Genomic DNA, 20303 nt, shown 5'->3' with positions numbered 1-20303 from the left:
AAGAAAAGATGAACAGTTTTCAGCACAATATGTAGTATTTAATATATAGGCTTTCTTGAATTGAAATTTATTGCTATATATTTTGAATCCTCTCTTACATTGTGTTGTTCATATGACATTCCCCCCTTATTTTATATTTAAGTATGTAATATGCTTCCATTTCTTTTCTTTTTAAGTATTTAAGTTTTAGTATTCAAGTCTAAAATTTAAAAAAGGTTAAAAAATCCTTGCAAATATAATAGGTCTGCTTTTAAATACATTGCCTTCTCTTTTCCTTCCTACCATAAATAGTCCTTTAGCTAGATTTTCCTTATTAATATGTGTAAAATTTAGTGAATGTTAAGAAAGGATCATATCTATATATTGAGATAATTTAACAACCATATCTTTTATGTTTTGATTTTGTGGAGAAAAGAAATACTATAGAAAATACTACAGAAAAATGCCAAGGGGAGATCCCATCATAGCAGAGGGCAGGGTTTGGCTCTTTCATTTTGGTTTGAAGTTATTGTATGAAATATGCCCCTTAGCATTGTGGTCATAGCTTGCTGGATAGAATTTAGTTACTTGGTTCAAATACATTGAATCTCAGGTTCATAAGCTTGTGGGTCAGTGAATATATTTTACAAACAAGTCATTTCTTCCCTTGAAGAGATAGTGCTTCTTGTGTATTAATTTGTTCAACAAATTCTTATTGACTGTAATGATTGTGTCAACCATATATAAACATTAGGTTTGGCACTGTAGGGGTTCAGAGACAAATAAAACTCAACCCCTGCCTTCAAGAATCTTACAGTCTAGTAGAAGAGAAAAGGAAGTCAGCTAGGTGGCACTACACAGATGCAGTTGGGTCGGCAAAGGGCTAATACTCTCCAAGTCTGACCGTTCTTCCTATATGGACTCTCTAGACAATTTCTAAGAATTTTTATTAAAGATAAGTCCTTACTTTTTAATGCTTTTTTAAAAACTTCATTTGAAAATATCATTGGTGTTCAGGAGTCAGATGATGGTTTGGTACTCAGTTCCTGAAGAAAAAATTTGACCATTTGCTAATTTCTGCTTTTTTAGCCCATGGCTCAACACTAAAAACCATCTAAATGATGAAAATAAACAGCAATCAGAGACAAGAATTGGAGGTAAATGATGATTTAATTTCATCTGCCTCGGCTGAAGCTACAGAAAGTCACAGAAAATAAAATTAAGTTGTTCCCTCAAGTGGAACAGTGAATAGAGTGTTGGGCTAGCTGTGTGACCCTGCGCAAGTCATTTAACCCAGTTTGCCTCAGTTTCCTCACCTGTAAAATGAACTGGAGAAGAGAATGGCAAACCACTCCTTTGTCTTTTCTAAGAAAACCCCAAAAGAGGGTCATGAAAAATAAGATGACTGAAACAATTGAATCACAACAAAGAGGCAGCTAGAAGGCACAGTAGAGAGAGAATGAAGCCTGTAGTCAGGAAGACCTGAGTTCTAATCTAAGCCTCAGATTTTACCTGAGCTGTGTGACCCTGGGCAAGTAATTTAACTGCTGTCTTCCTCACTTTCCCCAAATGTAAAATGGGAATAATAACAAATAGAAAGACTGTAATGGTGACAGGAAGATGGCTTTGTTCTGAGGTGGTAATTATGAATAATAAAGATGAAGGATAAGGAAAACAATGGTTAGTAGTTCTGGTAGCTTAAAAAGAGAGATGACTAGAGGAGTAAGAATGGATAAGATTATGGAAGATGGGAATATTCAGATTCTACTAAAGAGTTTATCCTTGAAAAGAACTCAGGCAGATGACTATGTTTCTGTGTGTTTGGTTATTTTATCTGGTATATAAACAGATGGATGAGCCATTGATTTTACACTTTTCAAATATAAAATGTTATCAAATACAAGGTAATTCAAGATTTAAAAAGAAGTAAAAACTCATTTTTTTTTCTTTTGACTAGGTTATGTTATTATATAGTCTGGTCATCTGCAAAATGCCAACTGATATTAAGCAACTTGTCAGTTGTGTGTGTGTTTTTTAAATGGGATGGAAAGATTCAAAGCCACTTCTTTTTTTACTGCTAATGGGATTAACAGCAAAGAAAAACTACCCATGCAGAGGCTAAGATAAACATCCTAACAATGCTGAAGCTGCAGGCCTTTTAATTAGTATATTGGAGACATGGGCTGCACAAAAATCCTACAGTTTCCTTTTAGTTAAGTAAATTGATCATTTTATTTTACTGGTCAACATGCCTGAGTGACTTATGTTTGAGTAAAAATACTACTAATTGCCGTTGGGGGTTTCAGACACTTCTTTTTAGATACTTAGGGAGGCCAGAGGAAAGTGCAAACCCCTTGTTAAAATGCAGGCTTTCTAGCTGGTCATCAGCAGCATTGATTCCGCGGGCTACTGGGGCTGCGGTCTCCTTGGGGGTTTCTTTCATTGATTTTCTGTCCTATGCAATTTAAAACCTCTTTTCTCCATTACCTAAGCCTGATTAAGAGTAGCAGGTGGAGGGGAATCAGGGGGATAGACCAGAGTCAGGCTCTGGACTCAGAAATTTTGGGGAGTTAACTAACAGCAAGAATAATGAAAATGATGACTACTGCTCCTCAAGCCATCCCTCTCCTCCCATTTAATGCCATATTTGGCTACTGCTAACTAGAGTTGGACATGATGAAAAGACTAACAACGACGAACCAGTTCAGTGACCCTGGGCCTGTTAATTTCTTTAGGTCTCAGCTTTCTCATCTCTAAAATAAGAAATCGGATTAGATGATTTCCAAAGGTCCCTTCCAATCTTAACCTTTTCTTGCTTCTAGGATTCCACAATGGCCAAATGAGATTTGTTCTCATCCGTTCTGTCCTTCTACTCCTTGAGTCCTATGTACATTTTCCGGCAGGTCAATACATAAGAAAGGATTTGGTGCTCTGAGACAGTGAGAAGAATATGTCAGGGGATAGAATGCTGGACCTGGATCTAGGAAGACTCATCTTCCTCAGTTCAAATCCAGCCTTAGATACTTACTATCTGTGTGACCCTGGGCAAGTCACTTTACCCTGTTTACCTCAGGCTCCTCATCTGTAAATGAGCTGAAGAAGGAAATGGCAAACCACTCCAGTATCTTGGCCAAGAAAACTCACGAAGAGTTGGACATGACTAAGAAATGGCTGAATAACAATATATATGTACATATACGTGTGCTATATAATACATACATAATATATATACACATATGTTATAAATAAGCATTTATTAAATGACAACAATGTTTTAGTCATTGTACTATTGAGGATACAAGAAAACAGCAAGCAAAAAGCCCCCAATACTACCCAAATCCCCAAATCCCTGCTTTCAGGGAGCTTACATTTGAATGGAGGGAGACAACTTATATAACTAGGAACACTCAAGCAAATACAGGGTAGTAGCCAGAAGGTAACTTTAGAAGGCAGAGCATTAGCAGCTGGGCAGACTAAGAAGGCCTTGTAGAGGACATGGTGTTTGAACCAGGGATTCCGAGAGTCAGAGGTTGACTTGGGAAATCATTCAGGGTACAAGGAAGAGCCCATAGCTATTGGTGTGTGTGCTCACATGCACATGCGCACACACACACACACACTCACAAGAATCACACCCTAGCTGCATTTCTTGGTTGGTACTTTTGTCTTTCTGTATAGGAGTACTGCAGCTTGGACAGTGGCTGGTACCTATGCCGTTATGCTATTATGCTATGTTATTATGGTACAATGCCATTCACGCATACCCGGTAGAGGCTGAATATCTGAGCCGAGGAGCACTTGTACAAATACTTGTGATTCATTACTCTAAGCTTCTTCCCTCTCCGTCTCTTTTGCTGGGGCAATAACAATTATCCTTCTGGTTCCCAGCATCAGGGGTGCTCGAGCTTCAAGTTATTTTTAGAAGATGACCTCACTGTTGTCGTTGGGAAGTAGGGAAACCAGCTTTCAGCCTTCCTAGAAATGCCTTTTCTGACAAGCTCTGCTCAGCTAAATCACTAAGATTAATCACATCTCCTAATGCTCAACCAAGGTGTATCGCTGGGATCTTAAACATAAATAGGTCAATACCTGTTCTTCAACACACAAAATGGAAACATTTCACCTGAGGTGCAATTTGAAATGTTTGTACTTATCTCTGACCCATACTGCTATTCTGTGCTGTTCAGTTTGCTCCATGATTCTTTTCCTTTGTGCCCTTTCTAGGTTTACAGGGCTGTTTTCTGTCTTAGGTTCTATTACTACAGGCAGGTGTTTCAGAATTCTAACTTAAGGATGGTATCTACCTCCAACATTTGAAAGCAATAGGGAGCACCCACTAAAACCTCTCTTGCCTTTCCTTAGTATTTTGGGAAGCAAATGGGGTTCTTCAGAGTTTCTACATTGAATCAAACCATTACCCTTAGAAGAACAAGTTGTGGTTAGACTGGAAAATATCCATATCGGTTTCCCAAAGTAGACTAGGAAAAGACTTAGGAGATGGGGAATTTATAGACGTGAATATGCAAGGAGTTCTCCTGCCCTTAATAGCTTTGGAATCATGGAAGAAGAGCAGGTAGGCAACCAATGTAACTGAGTAAGGAAATAGTCTAATAGTTGTTTATTCATGTCAGACTCTACATGACCACAGGGACTTTTGCCCATGGGTTTTCTTGGAAAGGTACTGGAGTGGTTTGTCATTTCCTTCTCTAGAATACCCCATTTTACAGATGAGGAACTGAGGCAAATAGGGTTTAAGTGATTTGCCCAGGGTCACACAGTAAGTGTGAGAGGCAGGATTTGAATTTAGATCTTCCTGATTCCTAGCCTGGTGCTTTATCTGCTACACCAACTAGCTGCCCCAATGGCACTGTACCATAATACCATCTTTCTTTCTATCTATCTATCTATCTATCTATCTATCTATCTATCTATCTATCTATCTATCTATCTATCTATCTATACATACATTATAAAAAAGCTATCTATATCTTTCTTTTCTTTTCTTGCTAATTCTTTCTTTTTACTCTCCCCCATTTCCTACTCTCCTTACAGACTACTTAGGTTTGCCAATAACACTATGACTTGCAAAGCTCAGCATTAGGGCTAATGAGATTTTTATTCCCTCAATAGAGAAAGTTTTCTCTCCTTTCTCTGACTCCCTCATCTCATCCCTGTACCCTTTCTCCTGTGGCCTTTCCATTTCATTTCACTAATTTTCTCTTTTCCTCATGGTATGTATCTTCTTTAGCTAATGCTAAACCAATCCTGTTGGTAGTACTCACCAGTGAAGAATTGCTGACCAAACTAAAAAGTTGATCACTCCCAGGTGAGAAAATCTCTCCTCTGAACATATTAGCCTGCCCTAGAGCTGGAGTAGCCATCTGTCTTAAAAAGTATAACCTGAGAGTTATAAAGGGAAAATAGGGTTTTAGAACTAAATTTCCCTAAGCATGTCACCCATTGCCCATTTTGAACCTTTTGGCTGAACCTTATCTACATAAATCTGTTTAGATTCAGTCTCTTTCTTTAGCATGTCTACTTTTGTTTTTATTTTCTTTTGGCCATTTTGTCAAGCATTGAGGATGGAACTAATTGAGAGCATGACTGCCTGATTGTTGAATGTCTTATCCCTAGGACAAATGTATAGCACTTTGTCCTTTTACAGCACATTAACGTGTCTGTTACTTCATTGTACCATTGGGTTATTTATATTTAGAGAGGGTAAAGAGGTCTGCAAACTGTGTTTTCTCTGTCAACTCTTCAACAAATACCTTCTATTCCCCTACTGTGCACAGACTGCAGTTAGGCAGTATCATTAAGATTAAATAAGACTGTCCCTGTCCTCAAAGAGTTACTAATCTAGTCTAAAGACAGTCATATACAAATATAACTATAATACAAAAATGAGACATGATATGGGCTCTCATTATAAGAGAAATGCAAACTAAGTTCTATTTAAGATGATTATTTTTTAATGTTAATTATGAATTCTAGTTTCTAATTTTATATAGAAAGAATAGGGGAAATTTTTTTTGTTCTTCCTTAATTATGTGAGCTATCATCTTAATGATTTTTTTTTAAATCAGCTACATTGCCAATGCCAAAGTAGCAGAGGAACATATAGGTATATGTATGTAAGCATGTATAATATGGAAAGGTGAGTACTACAAACAATTATAAGAAATTTAAAAACTAATCTAGATGACTTTTTCCTTTGCTGTTTGTTCTAAGGAATGACTGTATTTAATCACTATTTTATAAAGGATGCATGTTTGGGCTATCAGACTCTGACCTTGTAGAAGGAACAGAACCATAATATGGAATTAAAAACAAAACAAAACAAAAACAAGTCCCAAACTTGTCATACTCTATTCACTGAAATGGGATATGCATCCAGGAGTGTATTTAAATAAATACATAAACTTGAATTTTTAGGCATAAAATTTTACACTGATATCTACACTTTAAGCTTTAGACTTTGTGGATTAATGACTAAGATCCTTACGAATTTCACATGAGAAAATCCAGAATAAAGACCTAGCCCAGTATTCATGTGTATATTCTAAATGAATCCATGCGAATTTCCTCCCTGCTTAAAATTCTGTGGCGTACTTCAGTGGCATGACAGATCTGTCTATAGAAAAAAAGTTACAATGCTTAGACTCAGTCTTGCCAAACAAACAAGCAAGCTTTCAGAAACAGCCCAATGGGGAGGTAAGGGGATGGTGGCCCTCTCTTTCTTGGGCCAGAGAAAAGCTCATTAATTAACGCAATGCTTGTAGCAATAGGGATCGAGGTTCAGCACAAACTCAGTGCAGTTTAGACCCATTGCTTTTGTGTGGGTCCCCAAAAGGGAGAAAAGAAGGCTGTCCTCTTTTTTTTTTTTGTATTCCCAAATATTTGGCTGAATTTCATCTAGGCCTATTACAAAGCTACCTTGGGGCAATGTGCCTCCTTTCTCAGCCCTCTATGTTGTATCTGCTCTGTGTGGGGGCAAATCCTGGGCTGAGGCTGTGTGCAGGAGAGATCCAAGAGGTGTGTGTGTGGGGAGGGGGCAATGTGATCCCCAGTTGATTGAGAGAGATTCGTTATCAGCATGGATAGAGACAAGAAAGCGTTCCATTCATTTGGCGTGTCAAACTGCTGACCTCTGACCATCACAAGACTTCGCCTGACGACACCGAGCCGGGCTTTGTTGTTCATTCAGAGAATGAGCATGTCAGTAACCTTAAAGTCGTGTCAGTTTGGGCTGCTTGAGGCCGTTCCCTTTCTTTTTGATGGCACGGTCTCTCAAAAGGCAGGATTGGGGAGAACAAGGGACCTGCCAAACAAATTTGCCTCAGAGTCCCCATGTCTACAATCACAATCATAAATGGAGCTGCCAGAGCCCAGGGACTAATAAATTCCACTCTCCTCACAGCGTGTGTGTGTGTGTGTGTGACAGAGAGACAGAGATGAGAGACAGACACAGAAAGAGACAGAGAGAGACAGAGACAGATATGGAGACACACACACACACACACACACACACACACACACACAGACAAGCAGAGGGGAGAAAAAGACACCCAGAGAGAAAGAGACTGAGACAGACAAAGACAGAGGCAGAGAGAAAGAGAGAGACATAGAGAAACACAGAAGGAGATACACACACACAGAAGAGAGACAGAGACAGAGAAAGACAGACAGAGAGACACAGCTACAGAGTGAGACAGAAACAGAAAACACAGAGAGACAGAAAAAGACAGAGAGAAACAGAGATAGAGACAGAGAGACAGAAACAGAGAAAGCTGGAGTGCCCAAGAATTCTCTCTCCACTGGGGAGGTGGGGGGTGGCTGCTCTTAGTGTCCTTGATAAGATGTTTGCTCTGTGAGTGATCAAGACCAACTAGGGGGTGGGGGATTATTTAGGTGTTATTTGGTCCCTAAGATATTTAAGACCTGATTCATGATTTGTGTGTAAAGGCAAGTAAAAGGTTGTGTGACTCATCAGGTTGACATATGACCATAATGCTGAGGGGACACATTTTGAAAGACACCATCACAACCGCAACAAATGTCAAAGCAAAATTTAATTCTGAGTTAATTCCCTCCCCTTCTTTGAGTTATTTCAGGTTTATAAAGCACTTTCCTCAAAACAACACTGTCAGGTAGTATATGTAGGGTGTATACAAGCAGAAACACAAACACATAGATAAATATTTATATATATACATATGATATAGACATATACACCTCTGTGTCTATATGTAGACCCATATATTATATGTGCATATATGCATGTGTATTTGTATGTATGTATTTAGTTTAGACCTCTGATTTCACTGGGATAGTGAGCTTCCAGGGAGAGGTCCCTCTAATCAGTGGGATCAACAATGACTCTCTCTACAACCTTTGGGAATAAGTTGCCTGGGGGCACTGAGAGGTTAACTAGAATGCTCAGGGTCACATGGCCAATAGGTGTCAAAGATAAGACTTGAACCTAGGTCTTAACTACCAGGCCTGCTTTCTCTCAACTATTCTGTGGCACAAATGTTATTATTCCCATTTTACAGATGAGGAAACTAGAAGTTCAAAGTGGTTATGACTTGCTGTGGGTCACTTTATATAGGCACTAGGATTAGGTCTTGCATTATTCCAAATCTATCACATTTTCCACTGTTTCACACTGTTTCCCTATCTCTAGCTTATATATACAATTTTATTCAACTATTTTTGCCATTTGTCTTTTTACATAACTACAAAAATGCCATTCTTGCTTCCATATTAATATATATATATATATATATATATATATATACATGGAAATAAGGAAATAGGACTAGATAATCTCTAAGGTTTCCCTTGTGCCTCTGAAATTCTAAGATTTATTAATCTATAGAAACTGGTAACCTAGTTGTTAAAATGCTTTTAAGGTACAAGCTTAAGTACCTCCTGAAGAGTTAGGAATCTGGCCTTATTGTATTCAAAAATAGAAAGATAAAAATGTTGCACAAGAATTTGTCATTCACAGTAAAAAAAATTATAGCCACCTGAAGTTATGGAATGCCTTTTGTACAGATGAAAGATTTTAACTGAAAGAAATTTCATTCAGCTTCTGAAGAGGCTATTATCCATTGACACCAGTTAAAGGGGCTTAGAGAAGTCTTCTTTGAGATCATCGCAGAAAGCATCTGAATGTATCGACATTTGTTCCCGAAACCTCAAACCTAGTCACTAACGCTTATGAGAGCATGAAAATAGAACAATACTCTTGGTTTTCTGAGCCATTGGGATTTTTTTTTTTTAATCACAGATCCTCTTTCCAGGCCCTAGGCAAGTTAGGTAGTCAAAGCAAAACTTTCTCTTGGTTAAAAACCTCTGAAGACAACGTGTTCCATATAGAATCACTATAAATGCAATCTTTAATTATGTTAGAAAAAGAAGAGGATCAAGGAAAGAAAATGTAATGATAGAAATAGTAATGATAATAGATAACATTTATACAATGCTTACTATGTACCAGGCACTGTGCTAAACACTTTACATATGTCTCATTTGATTCTCACAATTCCCATTTTATAGATGAGGAGACTGAGTCAAACAGAGGCTAAATGAATTGCCCAGGTCATATAGCCAATAAGTGTCAGAGAGGTTAAATTCGAACTCAGGTTTGCCTTACTCCAAGCCCATTGCTGTATCCTCTATACCACCTAGTTGCCCCAGAGAAATGAGAAGAGAAAGATAATTTAAATGCATAGATTTTAAAATGCTTTTTAAAAAGTGTCTTTTATGAACAAGTTCACCTTTATTAAAAGACTTGTGAAATTGTTGAGTTTATAGGAAACTTGGAGGTCAATTGAGGCTATGTTGTGGAAAGACAGACCTGGAGTCAGAATAGTTATGGCTTCAAATGATGCTTTGTTGTTCAGTTGTTTTCGGTGGTGTCTGTCCCTTTGTTGAGCCCTTTATAGTTTTGGGTTTTTTGTTTTGGCAAGAATACTGGAGTGGTTTGCCATTTCCTTCCCCAGTTCATTTTATAGGTGAGGAAACAGAGACAAACTGGAGTAAATGACTTGCCCAGGGTCACACAGTTGGTAAGTGTTTGAGGCAGAATTTGAACCTGACTCCAAGTCCTTCCTGACTCCCAGCCCCTAGCTCCATATACTGCGCTATGTCGCTGCCCCTTCAAATGCTTTCCCCGACAAATATTTGGCTATGTGTGGCACAGTCATTTAATCTCTCTTAGCTTCATCTTTTTTTCATTTGTAGAGTGGAGATAACTGTACTGCTTACCTCCCAGGGTTGTTAAGAGGATCAAATTATGTAAAGTACTTGGCATATCTTAAGTACTTTGTAAATGGGAGCTACTCATTTTTATAGATGAGGGCTCTGAAGCTCAGAGTAGTCAATGTGTGAGACATGAAAGGGCCTTAGGGATCACCTAGTTTAACTGTGCTTTCTTTACAAGTGAGGAAACAGACAACCAGAGAGGCGGTGACTTGCCCAGCTAGTAAACAGCAGAGCCAGACGCCAACCCAGGTCTGCCTACTCTAAGTCCAGAGTTTTGACCACTATACCAGGGTGGGTCCTGACACTCTTTAGTGGCAGAGCTGTGTATGGGATAGTTAATATAGTGATGCCATAATAATTCATGCTTGTATACATCTTCACAATTTTTAGTGTCTTCATATATGTTATTTCATTGACTTCTTATAATTGTCTTGTGAAGTAGCTTAGGCAATTATGTTCATTTTATAGATGCATAAAAGGCTAGCTCAAGGCCATGCAGCAGAGTTTAATTTAGATGGACTATAGTAAAAAAAAAATCATTAAATAATTTTTTAAAAGGCTCTCTTTGTTTTTTGAGTGTCCTTAAAGCAATGGCAGATTCCTTCCTTCCTCCCTCCCTTTCTCTCTCCCTCCCTCTTTTCCTCCCTTCCTCCTTCCCTTTGTCCCTCCCTCCTTCCCTCCCTCCCTCCCTCCCTTCCTTCCTTCCTTCCTTCCTTCCTTCCTTCCTTCCTTCCTTCCTTCCTTCCTTCCTTCCTTCCCTCCTTCCTTCCTTCCTTCCTTCCTCAGATACTGGAGTGGTTTGTCATTTCTTTCTCCACCTCATTTCTACAGATAAAAAAAATTTTTTTTTAAAGCAATTGGGGTTAAGTAACTCTCTCAAGGTTACACGGCCAGTTATTTTGTGTGAGTGTTAAGTATCTGAGCCCAGAACCAATCCCAGGTCTCCCAACTGGGGGGCCGGCGTTCTTACTCACTGCGCCACCTGGCTGCCCCCATTTCTACAGATTTTTACAGGAAACCAAGTCAAATGGGGCTAAGTGATTTGCCCAGGGTCACATAGCTAGTAAGTGTCTGAGGCCAGATTTGAACTCAGGAAGATGAGTCTTCCTGACTTCAGGCCCAACACTCTGTTCATTGCACCACTTAGTATGTTCGTTGAAGTTAATAGATCAAAATAATTATTTTCATTTCAAGAAAATGGAAGAAAAGATGATCCTGTCAACTGAAATTTTTCTATGTTGAAAGACTAATTCTAAAATCAAGAAGTCAATTTGAAATCAGGTAGAACTCTACCCAGTAGCAATAGTGGCTTGTGAAGTATAATGTTAGTTTGACTTCATTTCCTTTTGTGATAGATGAGGGGATTGTAGTTGTTTCCCCAAGTAGTAATTTTTTAACCTGATACTTTCATCAGCTTCCTAGAGTCTTACTTTTAGGGAGATACACATCTAGTTGGAGGCTGATATTCAGAGGAAGATTATAATTAGCTCTGCTTCAGTCTGGGCCTGATAGAGTATGGAGGATGTAGTTAATGCTGTTCCAAGATCTGGAATTTGAAATTTTTCAATGCTTTTATCAATGACCATTTTCTTACTTGCTACATTCTATTATATCACTACACTACAATATATTCCTGGTTGTTAATGGTCTTTCACACAAATTATGTATTTTTTAAATCATGTATATATTTAATAGTATATGAGTTGTATTCCTCCAGAAGAATACAAATTCCTTCAGGATTACTGTTTTCCTTTCTCTTTCTCTCTCTCCCCCCCCCTCTCTCTTTCTCTCTCTCTCTCCCTCCCTCTTCCTCTTCCTCTCTCTCTTTCTTTCTTTCTTTCTCTCCTTTACCTTCAAATGTTTCTTGATTGAATTGAATCAAATTGAACATATGTTTCCATTCTTTCTTTAGAATATCCAGTGTGTGCTCAGTTGACTTGTGCCAACGGGGCATGTTATAACACAAACCAGCGGTGTGATGGGAAAGTAGACTGCCGAGACTCCTCTGATGAGGCCAACTGCAGTAAGTAGCCCCCAGGACGATATGTGTGCCTGGTTCTCTTTTTTAAGTATGATGTTCATTCTTACCATAAAATAAAAATGATCAGGATCCTTTTCAGCTTGGTATGAATGGTAGGAATGAAATTGCCCTTTTTCTTTTCCCTTCTCCCTTTGTGTCCCAGCTCAGAGATGCCTGAATAGCCAGTTTCAGTGTGCCAATGGAGAGTGTGTCCCTCGATCCTTTGTCTGTGACCATGATGATGACTGTGGAGACCAGAGTGATGAACATGACTGCAGTACGGTGATTCTGTTATTTTGGGTCCTGTTATTCAAAGCTAACATTTTTTAAACCACCCTTTTTATTCTTCTGAAACAAAAGAGGTACTAAGCTAGATGGCTTTTGGAACCAGAAGATAGCTTAGAAACCTTGCCAAAAGTGTTAGCTATGATGATTTGACTCTTGAAGTTTCTTCCAAAGATATTCTTCCATTGACAAAATTTGTTTTCTCCCCAAAGTCCTCGTTGTTAAAGCCTCATATTTAGTTGTTCCTTTTTCCCCCTATATGGGTGTAATGTGTTCTAGGAATTCTAAATTCTGCCATTTTTTTCCCAGGAGTAATAGTTGACACATTTGAGAATAGAATGAGAATGAATGAGCAAAAAACATTTATTAAGTACTTATGTGCAATGCTGGAGATAAAGATACAAAAATGAGAGACTTGGTAGTATTCATACTGGAAAGGGAGGCACTTATTCTGCTGTACTTTAACCCTTGTTGGGTTCATCCCTCGTAATTAGTTGAAAATTCCTATCATCTGGAAGTTGGGAGCCAGTGAAGGAAATTCCAGAAGAGCATAGGTTATGAAGGAGTGAGTAAATGAAAAAGCACTTTCTATGTGCCAAGCACTATGTTGTGTGAGCTTTTGGAAGGCAGGAACTGTCTTTTTTGCATCTTTTTGTATCCCCAGTGTTTAGCACAGTACACAGTAGGTACTTATCAATCAGTAGAGTAGTAGAAGCAAGGAAAAGAAGTCTGAGGCTCTCCACATGAAGGAACAAATAATAATGTTGATTAAGAGACCAGTTGCAAATTGAGAGTAAACAAATACCATGAACCTCATTGCCCATGGATGGGCCTTGCTTCCTTGTTTCTCCTATGTCATGTGGATGCAGGGATAGTAGACTGAAAGTGAAGACTACCTAACAAAGTTTTAAAAATTTCCATAATTCTCAACAACTCTTTCTGTACTTAGAGGAATATACAAAGGATCTATAGTTTGATCCATATTGGAAACTCCCGCTATGGGAACTCCCTCTACTGCTGAAGAATGAAAACCATCTATGACTTAGTAGTTCTATGGAGTTTTCTGGGGAACATAGATGTTTAGTGACTTGTACAGTATTACACATCGAACAAGTGTCAGAGGCAGGCTTTGAAACTAGGTATTTTTAATTCTTAGCATATCACTCTAGTTAGTATCTAGCCTGTACCAGGTCATCTTTATCATTTCCATATTACCTTTGAGATAATGCATCAGTAAATCTAGGAAGTATAGACTATCTCCCCTTCCTCATCTATTAAATTAGAGAGTTGGACTAGATGACCTCTGATATCCCTTGTGGCTCTACATCTATTTTCTTATGACTAGCAATAGAGATGCTATTATCAATATATTTTTTATGAAAAGAAAAAAACAACCCAACACTTGCAATATTTTTTCCAGAGGGATCCTAAGAGTCCTTGAACCATTTTCTCTTGGCATAGATTGCTTTGTCAAAAAAGAGATAGTAATTATACCTGGGGTTGAAGTCATTGAGGTAAGATTCTGTGCAAATATCAGTCTTACTTTCAAATGGCTACTCCTCAGTGAGCACCTTCTTCTAGGGCTATTGACTCTTCCCCCAATTCTAGATTAAATCTGAGATGAATTTCCTCAATATGTGAGTATCCTGGAGCCATTCATTTTTATTCTTTTGTTTTTTGATTAGGAAAACATTCATATGACTTCATTAGCTCTATAAGTTTCAGCTGATGGGTAGACCTTATGTCAGGGTAAATGTGCATTTTTGTGGAAAGAGCACTGAACTTGGTCTCAAGAGACTTGGGTTCTAGACCTAGATCTGTATAATTAGTAGATACTAATTGTAGATACTAATTGTATCACCTTGGGCATGGCATTTTACCTCTAATTTCAGGACCTTTATAAAATGTGGAACTTGGATTAGATAATTTCTAAGGTCCCTTCCCTTTTAACATGCTATTAACCCATGATTCTAATTTGATTATTCTTCATGGTTTATATCTGAGGAGTGAAGTTGTTCTTTCTTCTTAGCCTATCAAACCTGCAAAGGCAATTTCTTTACTTGTCCAAGTGGCCGTTGTATTCATCAAAGTTGGGTTTGTGATGGTGATGATGATTGTGAAGATAATGCAGATGAAAATGGCTGTGGTGAGTAGAGGACTTCTCTCTCAGAAGATATTTCCTGTGACAAAATATGTTCTTTCTATGTGAAATGCTTTTCAGGGCACGCACCTTGTCTCCTCATTAGAATTTATAGACATGCAGAGTTGTCTGTCAACTTGGGTTTGGTGGGACTGAGATAATTCAATGGCTGGAGTGACAGTAACAGTGACCTGAAGAAGTAGTCAGCAAAGGAAAATAAAGTATTTAAAAAGGTCTATGTTTCATATACATACAATCAGCTAGATAAATTCCTTTGCTATCACTAAGCATATTGGGTAGAATTATTTTCCACACATCTATACCACTGTCTCTCTCTCTACAGGCAGGACACATACTAACACAGTTCAACTTGAACATTTATTAAACAATGATAAACCAAATAAGATTGGGGTATTCTTATTCTAATTTCCACTCTCACAGATGAGCCTCAGATCCCAGAGCAAGGCTCTTAGTGTTCGAGGTGTACTCCTGAGGGATCTGGAGGTGATAATCTGGTGCCGTTGGCTCAGACCTCCACTGGTTTGCTTCCTCCCTAGAATATCAGTTGATGATTAGCTTTTTTTTGTTTGTTTCTGTTGTTATTCAGTCATGACTAACTCTTGGGGTTTTCTTGGCAAAGATCCTGGAGTGATTTGCCATTTCCTTCTCCAGCTCATTTTACAGAGGAGGAAACTGAGGCAAACAAGGCTAAGTGGCTTGTTCAGGGTTACACAGCTAGTAAGTGTCTGAGGCCAGATTTGAACTCAGTCTTCCTGACTCCAGGCCTGCTTCTCAATACACTGCCCCACCTACATAACTTTAAATTATGTAGCCTTTCAAATGAATACAGTTCTAATTAGCTTGGCAATTTAGGTTGATTTTCATCAGGTTTTGTCAGACTATCAAAACAGGATTCCTATGCAACATTACTCCAGGTTAAAGTATTTTTTACATTTACTCTAAAGCCTATTATCCTCTTATTCTAGGTGAGGTGGTTTCAATCCCACTCTTATATACCTGAGGTGTACAGGCTAGGCTCTTATCAAGTTTTTGTCCTATTGTGACTCCTTATATCTTGTAGGGATGCTGTGATATTTCTTTTAATGTGATCTAATTTGTAAAAAAAAATTGGGCTTCGGGAATGGAGATGAAGTCAAAGAAGACAAGATAGTGTGATTTGTCCCTGGCATTGGGGTATCCATGGAATTGTCTTAGCATACTTTGGATGAGCCCATGGGCACGTGGCATTTTTTTTTTTTGTTAACTGAAATTTCCTGGTAAAATAGTGACACTGAAAAGGCTGGGGAACGTGGATGGGATGAGTGTGGGAGGTATAGGAGAGAATGAGGTTAAGGGTTAGAGGTCAGAGATCATATGTGGGAGGAATTACTTAGAAGTAGATACTCTCTGCCTCCCCCCCGCCCCGATTTTGCTGGATTCCTCTTTGGTTCTGCTGCTTTTGGGATGTCCAAGAGTCCAGTTTGTTCAGGAACCCCATGTCACAAAAGCAAGTTAACCATAGAGTTCACAGTCCCAGATGTGACAACAAAGGTTGATTTTTCTATGAAAATCGCTTGGTTCCACATGATATTTTACATATATGTTTTTCACATATAAATGGCCTGAGAGAGTGGCCTAAAGACTCCATTTCTATTTTAATCTTTTCAGTCATATTGGGACCGTGATAATTTTAGCCCCATATTTGTCTTCTTCCAGTAGAAGTACTAATGTGTTCCAGACAGTCCTGATTGCACAAGTCACTGTTTAAGTCAGAGGTGTCAAATATGGGACCCCAATAGGATCCAGGACTGCTAGAACTAGATTAAAATATAATTGGGAAATATGTAATAAAAATGCAATAAAACATAGATAATTTTAAATTTTGAAACTAAATCAATATGTGACCATCAGGGATCTATGTTATGGATTAATGGCCTCTGTTTACATTTGAGTTTGACATCACTAGTTTAAGTATTTTAGTCTTCTTCTTGGGGGAGAGGATATTATCCTGCCTATGTATCATTGCAAACTCACGTCTTCTTCTAACTATCTGACTTTGGACCATTTCCTTAACCATTAGTATCTCCTTCATAAATATACAAAAGCAAGAAGTAGAAGCTGAACTTAAATTAACCAATTTTGCTACTCATCAGCTCTGATGAAATGTGTGAGAGCCAGTTTAAAGCACTGGCTTGATATGATTTCTGGATTATCTATTACTTGTTTTGCTATATGCCTCCCATTACCATGGACTAAAAAGTAAAAAAGAAATTGGCTTTGTTTTACTAATATAAGAAATTCATCATTATTTGAAATGATTCATGCTTTTTTTTCTCTTCTGTTCAGAAAGTGGTCATCATGAGTGTTACCCAGGAGAGTGGGCCTGTCCAGGATCTGGGCACTGTATCTCAATTGAAAAACTTTGTGATGGTACATCAGACTGCCCTTCTGGAGAAGATGAGACCAATGTGACTGCAGGCAGACATTGCAGTGAGTATAAGAGCTCTCAGGAGTGGGTTATTATGCAAGAAGTCTAAGCTTTCCTTTTTGCCTCTGCAAATTAGAGGGTATAGTGAAAAAGGTGATTGTGATAGTAACTCGCTATATAGTTCTTTAATGTTTACAAAGTGAAATTTACAAAATTATAAAACATAGTGAGTAAGTTCTGTATATTATTTCATCTGATACTCACAATAATCCTGGTAGGTAGGTGCTACAAGTATTTCTATTTTACAGAAACAAAGGCTTGGAAATTTAAAAGTGACATGTTTATGGTCACCAAGGTTAGTAAACATTGGAAGCAGGATTTGAACCCAATTCACCTGGCTCTAGGTCCAGTAGTCTTTCTATGGCTCTGTTCTGCCTTGTTGTGGCACTACATTTCGAGTCAGAAGACCTGTATTGAATCTCAACTCTAGCACATGCTAGACCTTGCGCCATTTTCATAACATCTTTCTGCTTCAGTTTTCTTGCACTAATTGTACTTTATGGGATACTGGGGGGACAAAATAAGGTAATATGTATAAAGTGTTTTTTAAACTGTTTATATAATTCAACATGTAGGTATTAAATACCAACTATGCCTAAAAGCATTAGCAGCTTATAGTGGGGTAAAGGGCAAGTATGCTAATAAATGTGATACATATATAATAATAATAATAATAATAATAATGATAAACCTAGCATTTATACGATATTTACTATGTGCCAGGCATTGTTCAAAGTACTTTATCAATATTATCTCATTTAATCTTCCCAACAACATGTCTGGGAGGTAGGTGCAATTATTGTCCCTATTTTACAGATGAGGAAGCTGATGCAAACAGAAATTAAATGACTTGTCTAGCGTCACACAGCTAATGTCTAAGGCTGGATTTGAACTCATGTATAGGAGATGGTCAGGAAAAGTTCTTTGGAATGTGAAGAGAGAAAAAATAATTTTCATCTCAGGGATTGGGAGTGGATAGGAAAGGTTTCATTGAGGATGTGTGACTTGAGTCGAGCCTTAATGAAAGGGAGGGATTTACAAAGTTGGAAATTGGGGGGAGAGTGCTTTCTGGCATGGAGGATGATACAAGCTAAGGCACGGAGATAAGAAAGGTTAGGATGACCTGGAGATAGAGAGTAGTTCAGTTTGGCTGGTGTACAGTGTGTGAGGAGCAGCAGGTTGGAATCCAGTGGGATACCAGGTTCAGGGATTGCTATGTTTTATTTGGTAGGCAATTGGGAACCACTGAAGGTTTTTGAGTAGAGGCATGACATGAATCCAAGTGGGTATTAGGAAGATTTCTTGGTCAGCAATGAAAAAGATGGAAATAAATTATATACAGGAAGACTAATTAGCAGACAATTAGGAAGAAGGGAAGGGGAAGAATTAGAGGGAAGAAGAGATGAGGGCCTGAATAGAGGTAGCAGTGAGAGAAAAGAGGAGGAGATAGATACTTGGGAGAGATATTTTGGATGTAGAGGAATAGAATTTGGTAATTGGATGGAGAAGGAAGAATTAGCAACAACTTCAATGGTATGGATACCTACAAACATACTATTATTTTATTTTTATTATTATCATAGCTGTTTAATAACAAGTTTGATATATAAAAAGACATTTTGGATATCTTGCATATATGAAAAAATATTGATTTTTATATATGAAGATAAGATTACTCACCCATGGTCTAGTAATAATAGCTGGAATTTATTTAGCACTTCATGGTTTGCAAAGTACTTTACAAATATTATCTCATTTTATCTTCTCAGCAACCCTGGGAGGTGGGTATTATTATTATTATACCCAATTTACAGATGAGGAAACTGAGGCAGACAGAAGATAAGTGACTTGTTCAGAGTTACTTGTTGGTAATTGTGTGAGTCAGCATTTGGGTTTGGGTATTCACAGTTCAGTGCTTTATGCACTGTGCCATGGGCTATAAGCTTTGGGCTGCTTTTATAGTCATCACATTGATTCATGTTGAGTTGCAAGCATTAGATTAAATTTAATTATTAAAAAGAGCTCAGAATTGAATTAGTGCCTATTATATGTAAGTCGCTATGACAATTTTGAATGTCCCTGTTCTATACTTCTTGACTTTAGAAAGGAAAAAAATCCATTACTTTTTAGGAAGATTGACTCTGCTTACTGCATTGCTAAAAAATGCTTTTATTGTTTAGATATATCTCAGTGTGCCACCCTGAGTTGTCAGCATCGTTGCCACTCCTCACCAACTGGAGGGATTTGTTATTGTCCCCAGGGTTATGTCATCAGCTCCAATGACAGTCGGACCTGTGTGGGTAAGTCAAAAATGGGAGAGTCCATGTGTAACAATATTTATGGGCTTGAATAATCATTGATATTAGGGAATTTCCACTTGTGCTTAGAGGTGATGACGGTTGTTACTGTTCAGTCTCTTTTCCAGTTGTGTTTGACTCTTTGTGTCCCCATTTGGGCTTTTCTTGGCAAAGATACTTGAGTATTTTGTAGTTTCCTTCTCCAGCTCATTTCACAGATGAGGGAAATGAAGCAAAAAGGGTTAAGTGCCTTGCCTAGGATCACACAGCTAGTGAGTGTCTGCGGCCAGATTTGAAATCAGAAAGATGATTCTTCCTGACTCCAGGCCCTGCACTTTATCCACTTTGTCACTTAGCTGCCCTGGAAGTGATGACATGTGATAGTAAATGACAGAATGGTCTTCAGTGAGAATTTTGAGAGTGTCAAAGTTAAACTTTAGGAAAGCTTAGCCAGGTACCTCAAGGCTAGTGTGGATAAGTGGAAGATAAGAGGTAGGAATTCTGTGTTGTTTTCCTTCTTAACATATTTGGAACTTAAAAAAAATGCTTCTTAGCAGGATGAACCCTCCTTCTGAATGCCCCTGATAATGTCTAGCTCAGAACTGGATATAGCACATGCACATGTCCTCCTACATCTGTTATTAGGGTGGTTAAAAATAACCGAGACCCTGGGGCTTAATGGACATTTGGACATCTAATTTGACAAGTTAACTTAAATTCAATAAATATTTATTGAGTATCTTCTCTATTCAAGAAGGAGAAAGAAGAGGGAATATGCAGAAATGAATAAGACAGATGGGTTTTGCCCCCCAGGCAAGGAGG

The 20303-nt window shown here is 38.2% G+C and overlaps 1 protein-coding gene across 2 annotated transcripts in view; it reads left to right on the top strand.

The window, feature by feature from the left end:
* The window catches only part of LRP2 (LDL receptor related protein 2), a 264762-nt gene that overhangs the window by 54742 nt on the left and 189717 nt on the right, over positions 1 to 20303 (top strand). For both annotated transcript variants that reach the window (XM_069080640.1, XM_069080638.1), the window contains exons 5-9: positions 12164 to 12274; positions 12435 to 12548; positions 14586 to 14702; positions 17043 to 17186; positions 19365 to 19484. In XM_069080640.1, the coding sequence (XP_068936741.1) occupies positions 12164 to 12274; positions 12435 to 12548; positions 14586 to 14702; positions 17043 to 17186; positions 19365 to 19484 (606 nt within the window). The remainder of the gene's footprint in view (positions 1 to 12163; positions 12275 to 12434; positions 12549 to 14585; positions 14703 to 17042; positions 17187 to 19364; positions 19485 to 20303) is intronic.

The sequence above is a fragment of the Petaurus breviceps genome, unplaced genomic scaffold (genome assembly GCF_028583685.1).
Source record: "Petaurus breviceps papuanus isolate PSGF00001 unplaced genomic scaffold, PetGlider_PUasm1.0 91133, whole genome shotgun sequence".
NCBI classification, from domain to species: domain Eukaryota; kingdom Metazoa; phylum Chordata; class Mammalia; order Diprotodontia; family Petauridae; genus Petaurus; species Petaurus breviceps.
The sequence above is the reverse complement of the archived record's forward strand: the minus strand, read 5'-3'. Positions and strand labels throughout refer to the sequence as shown.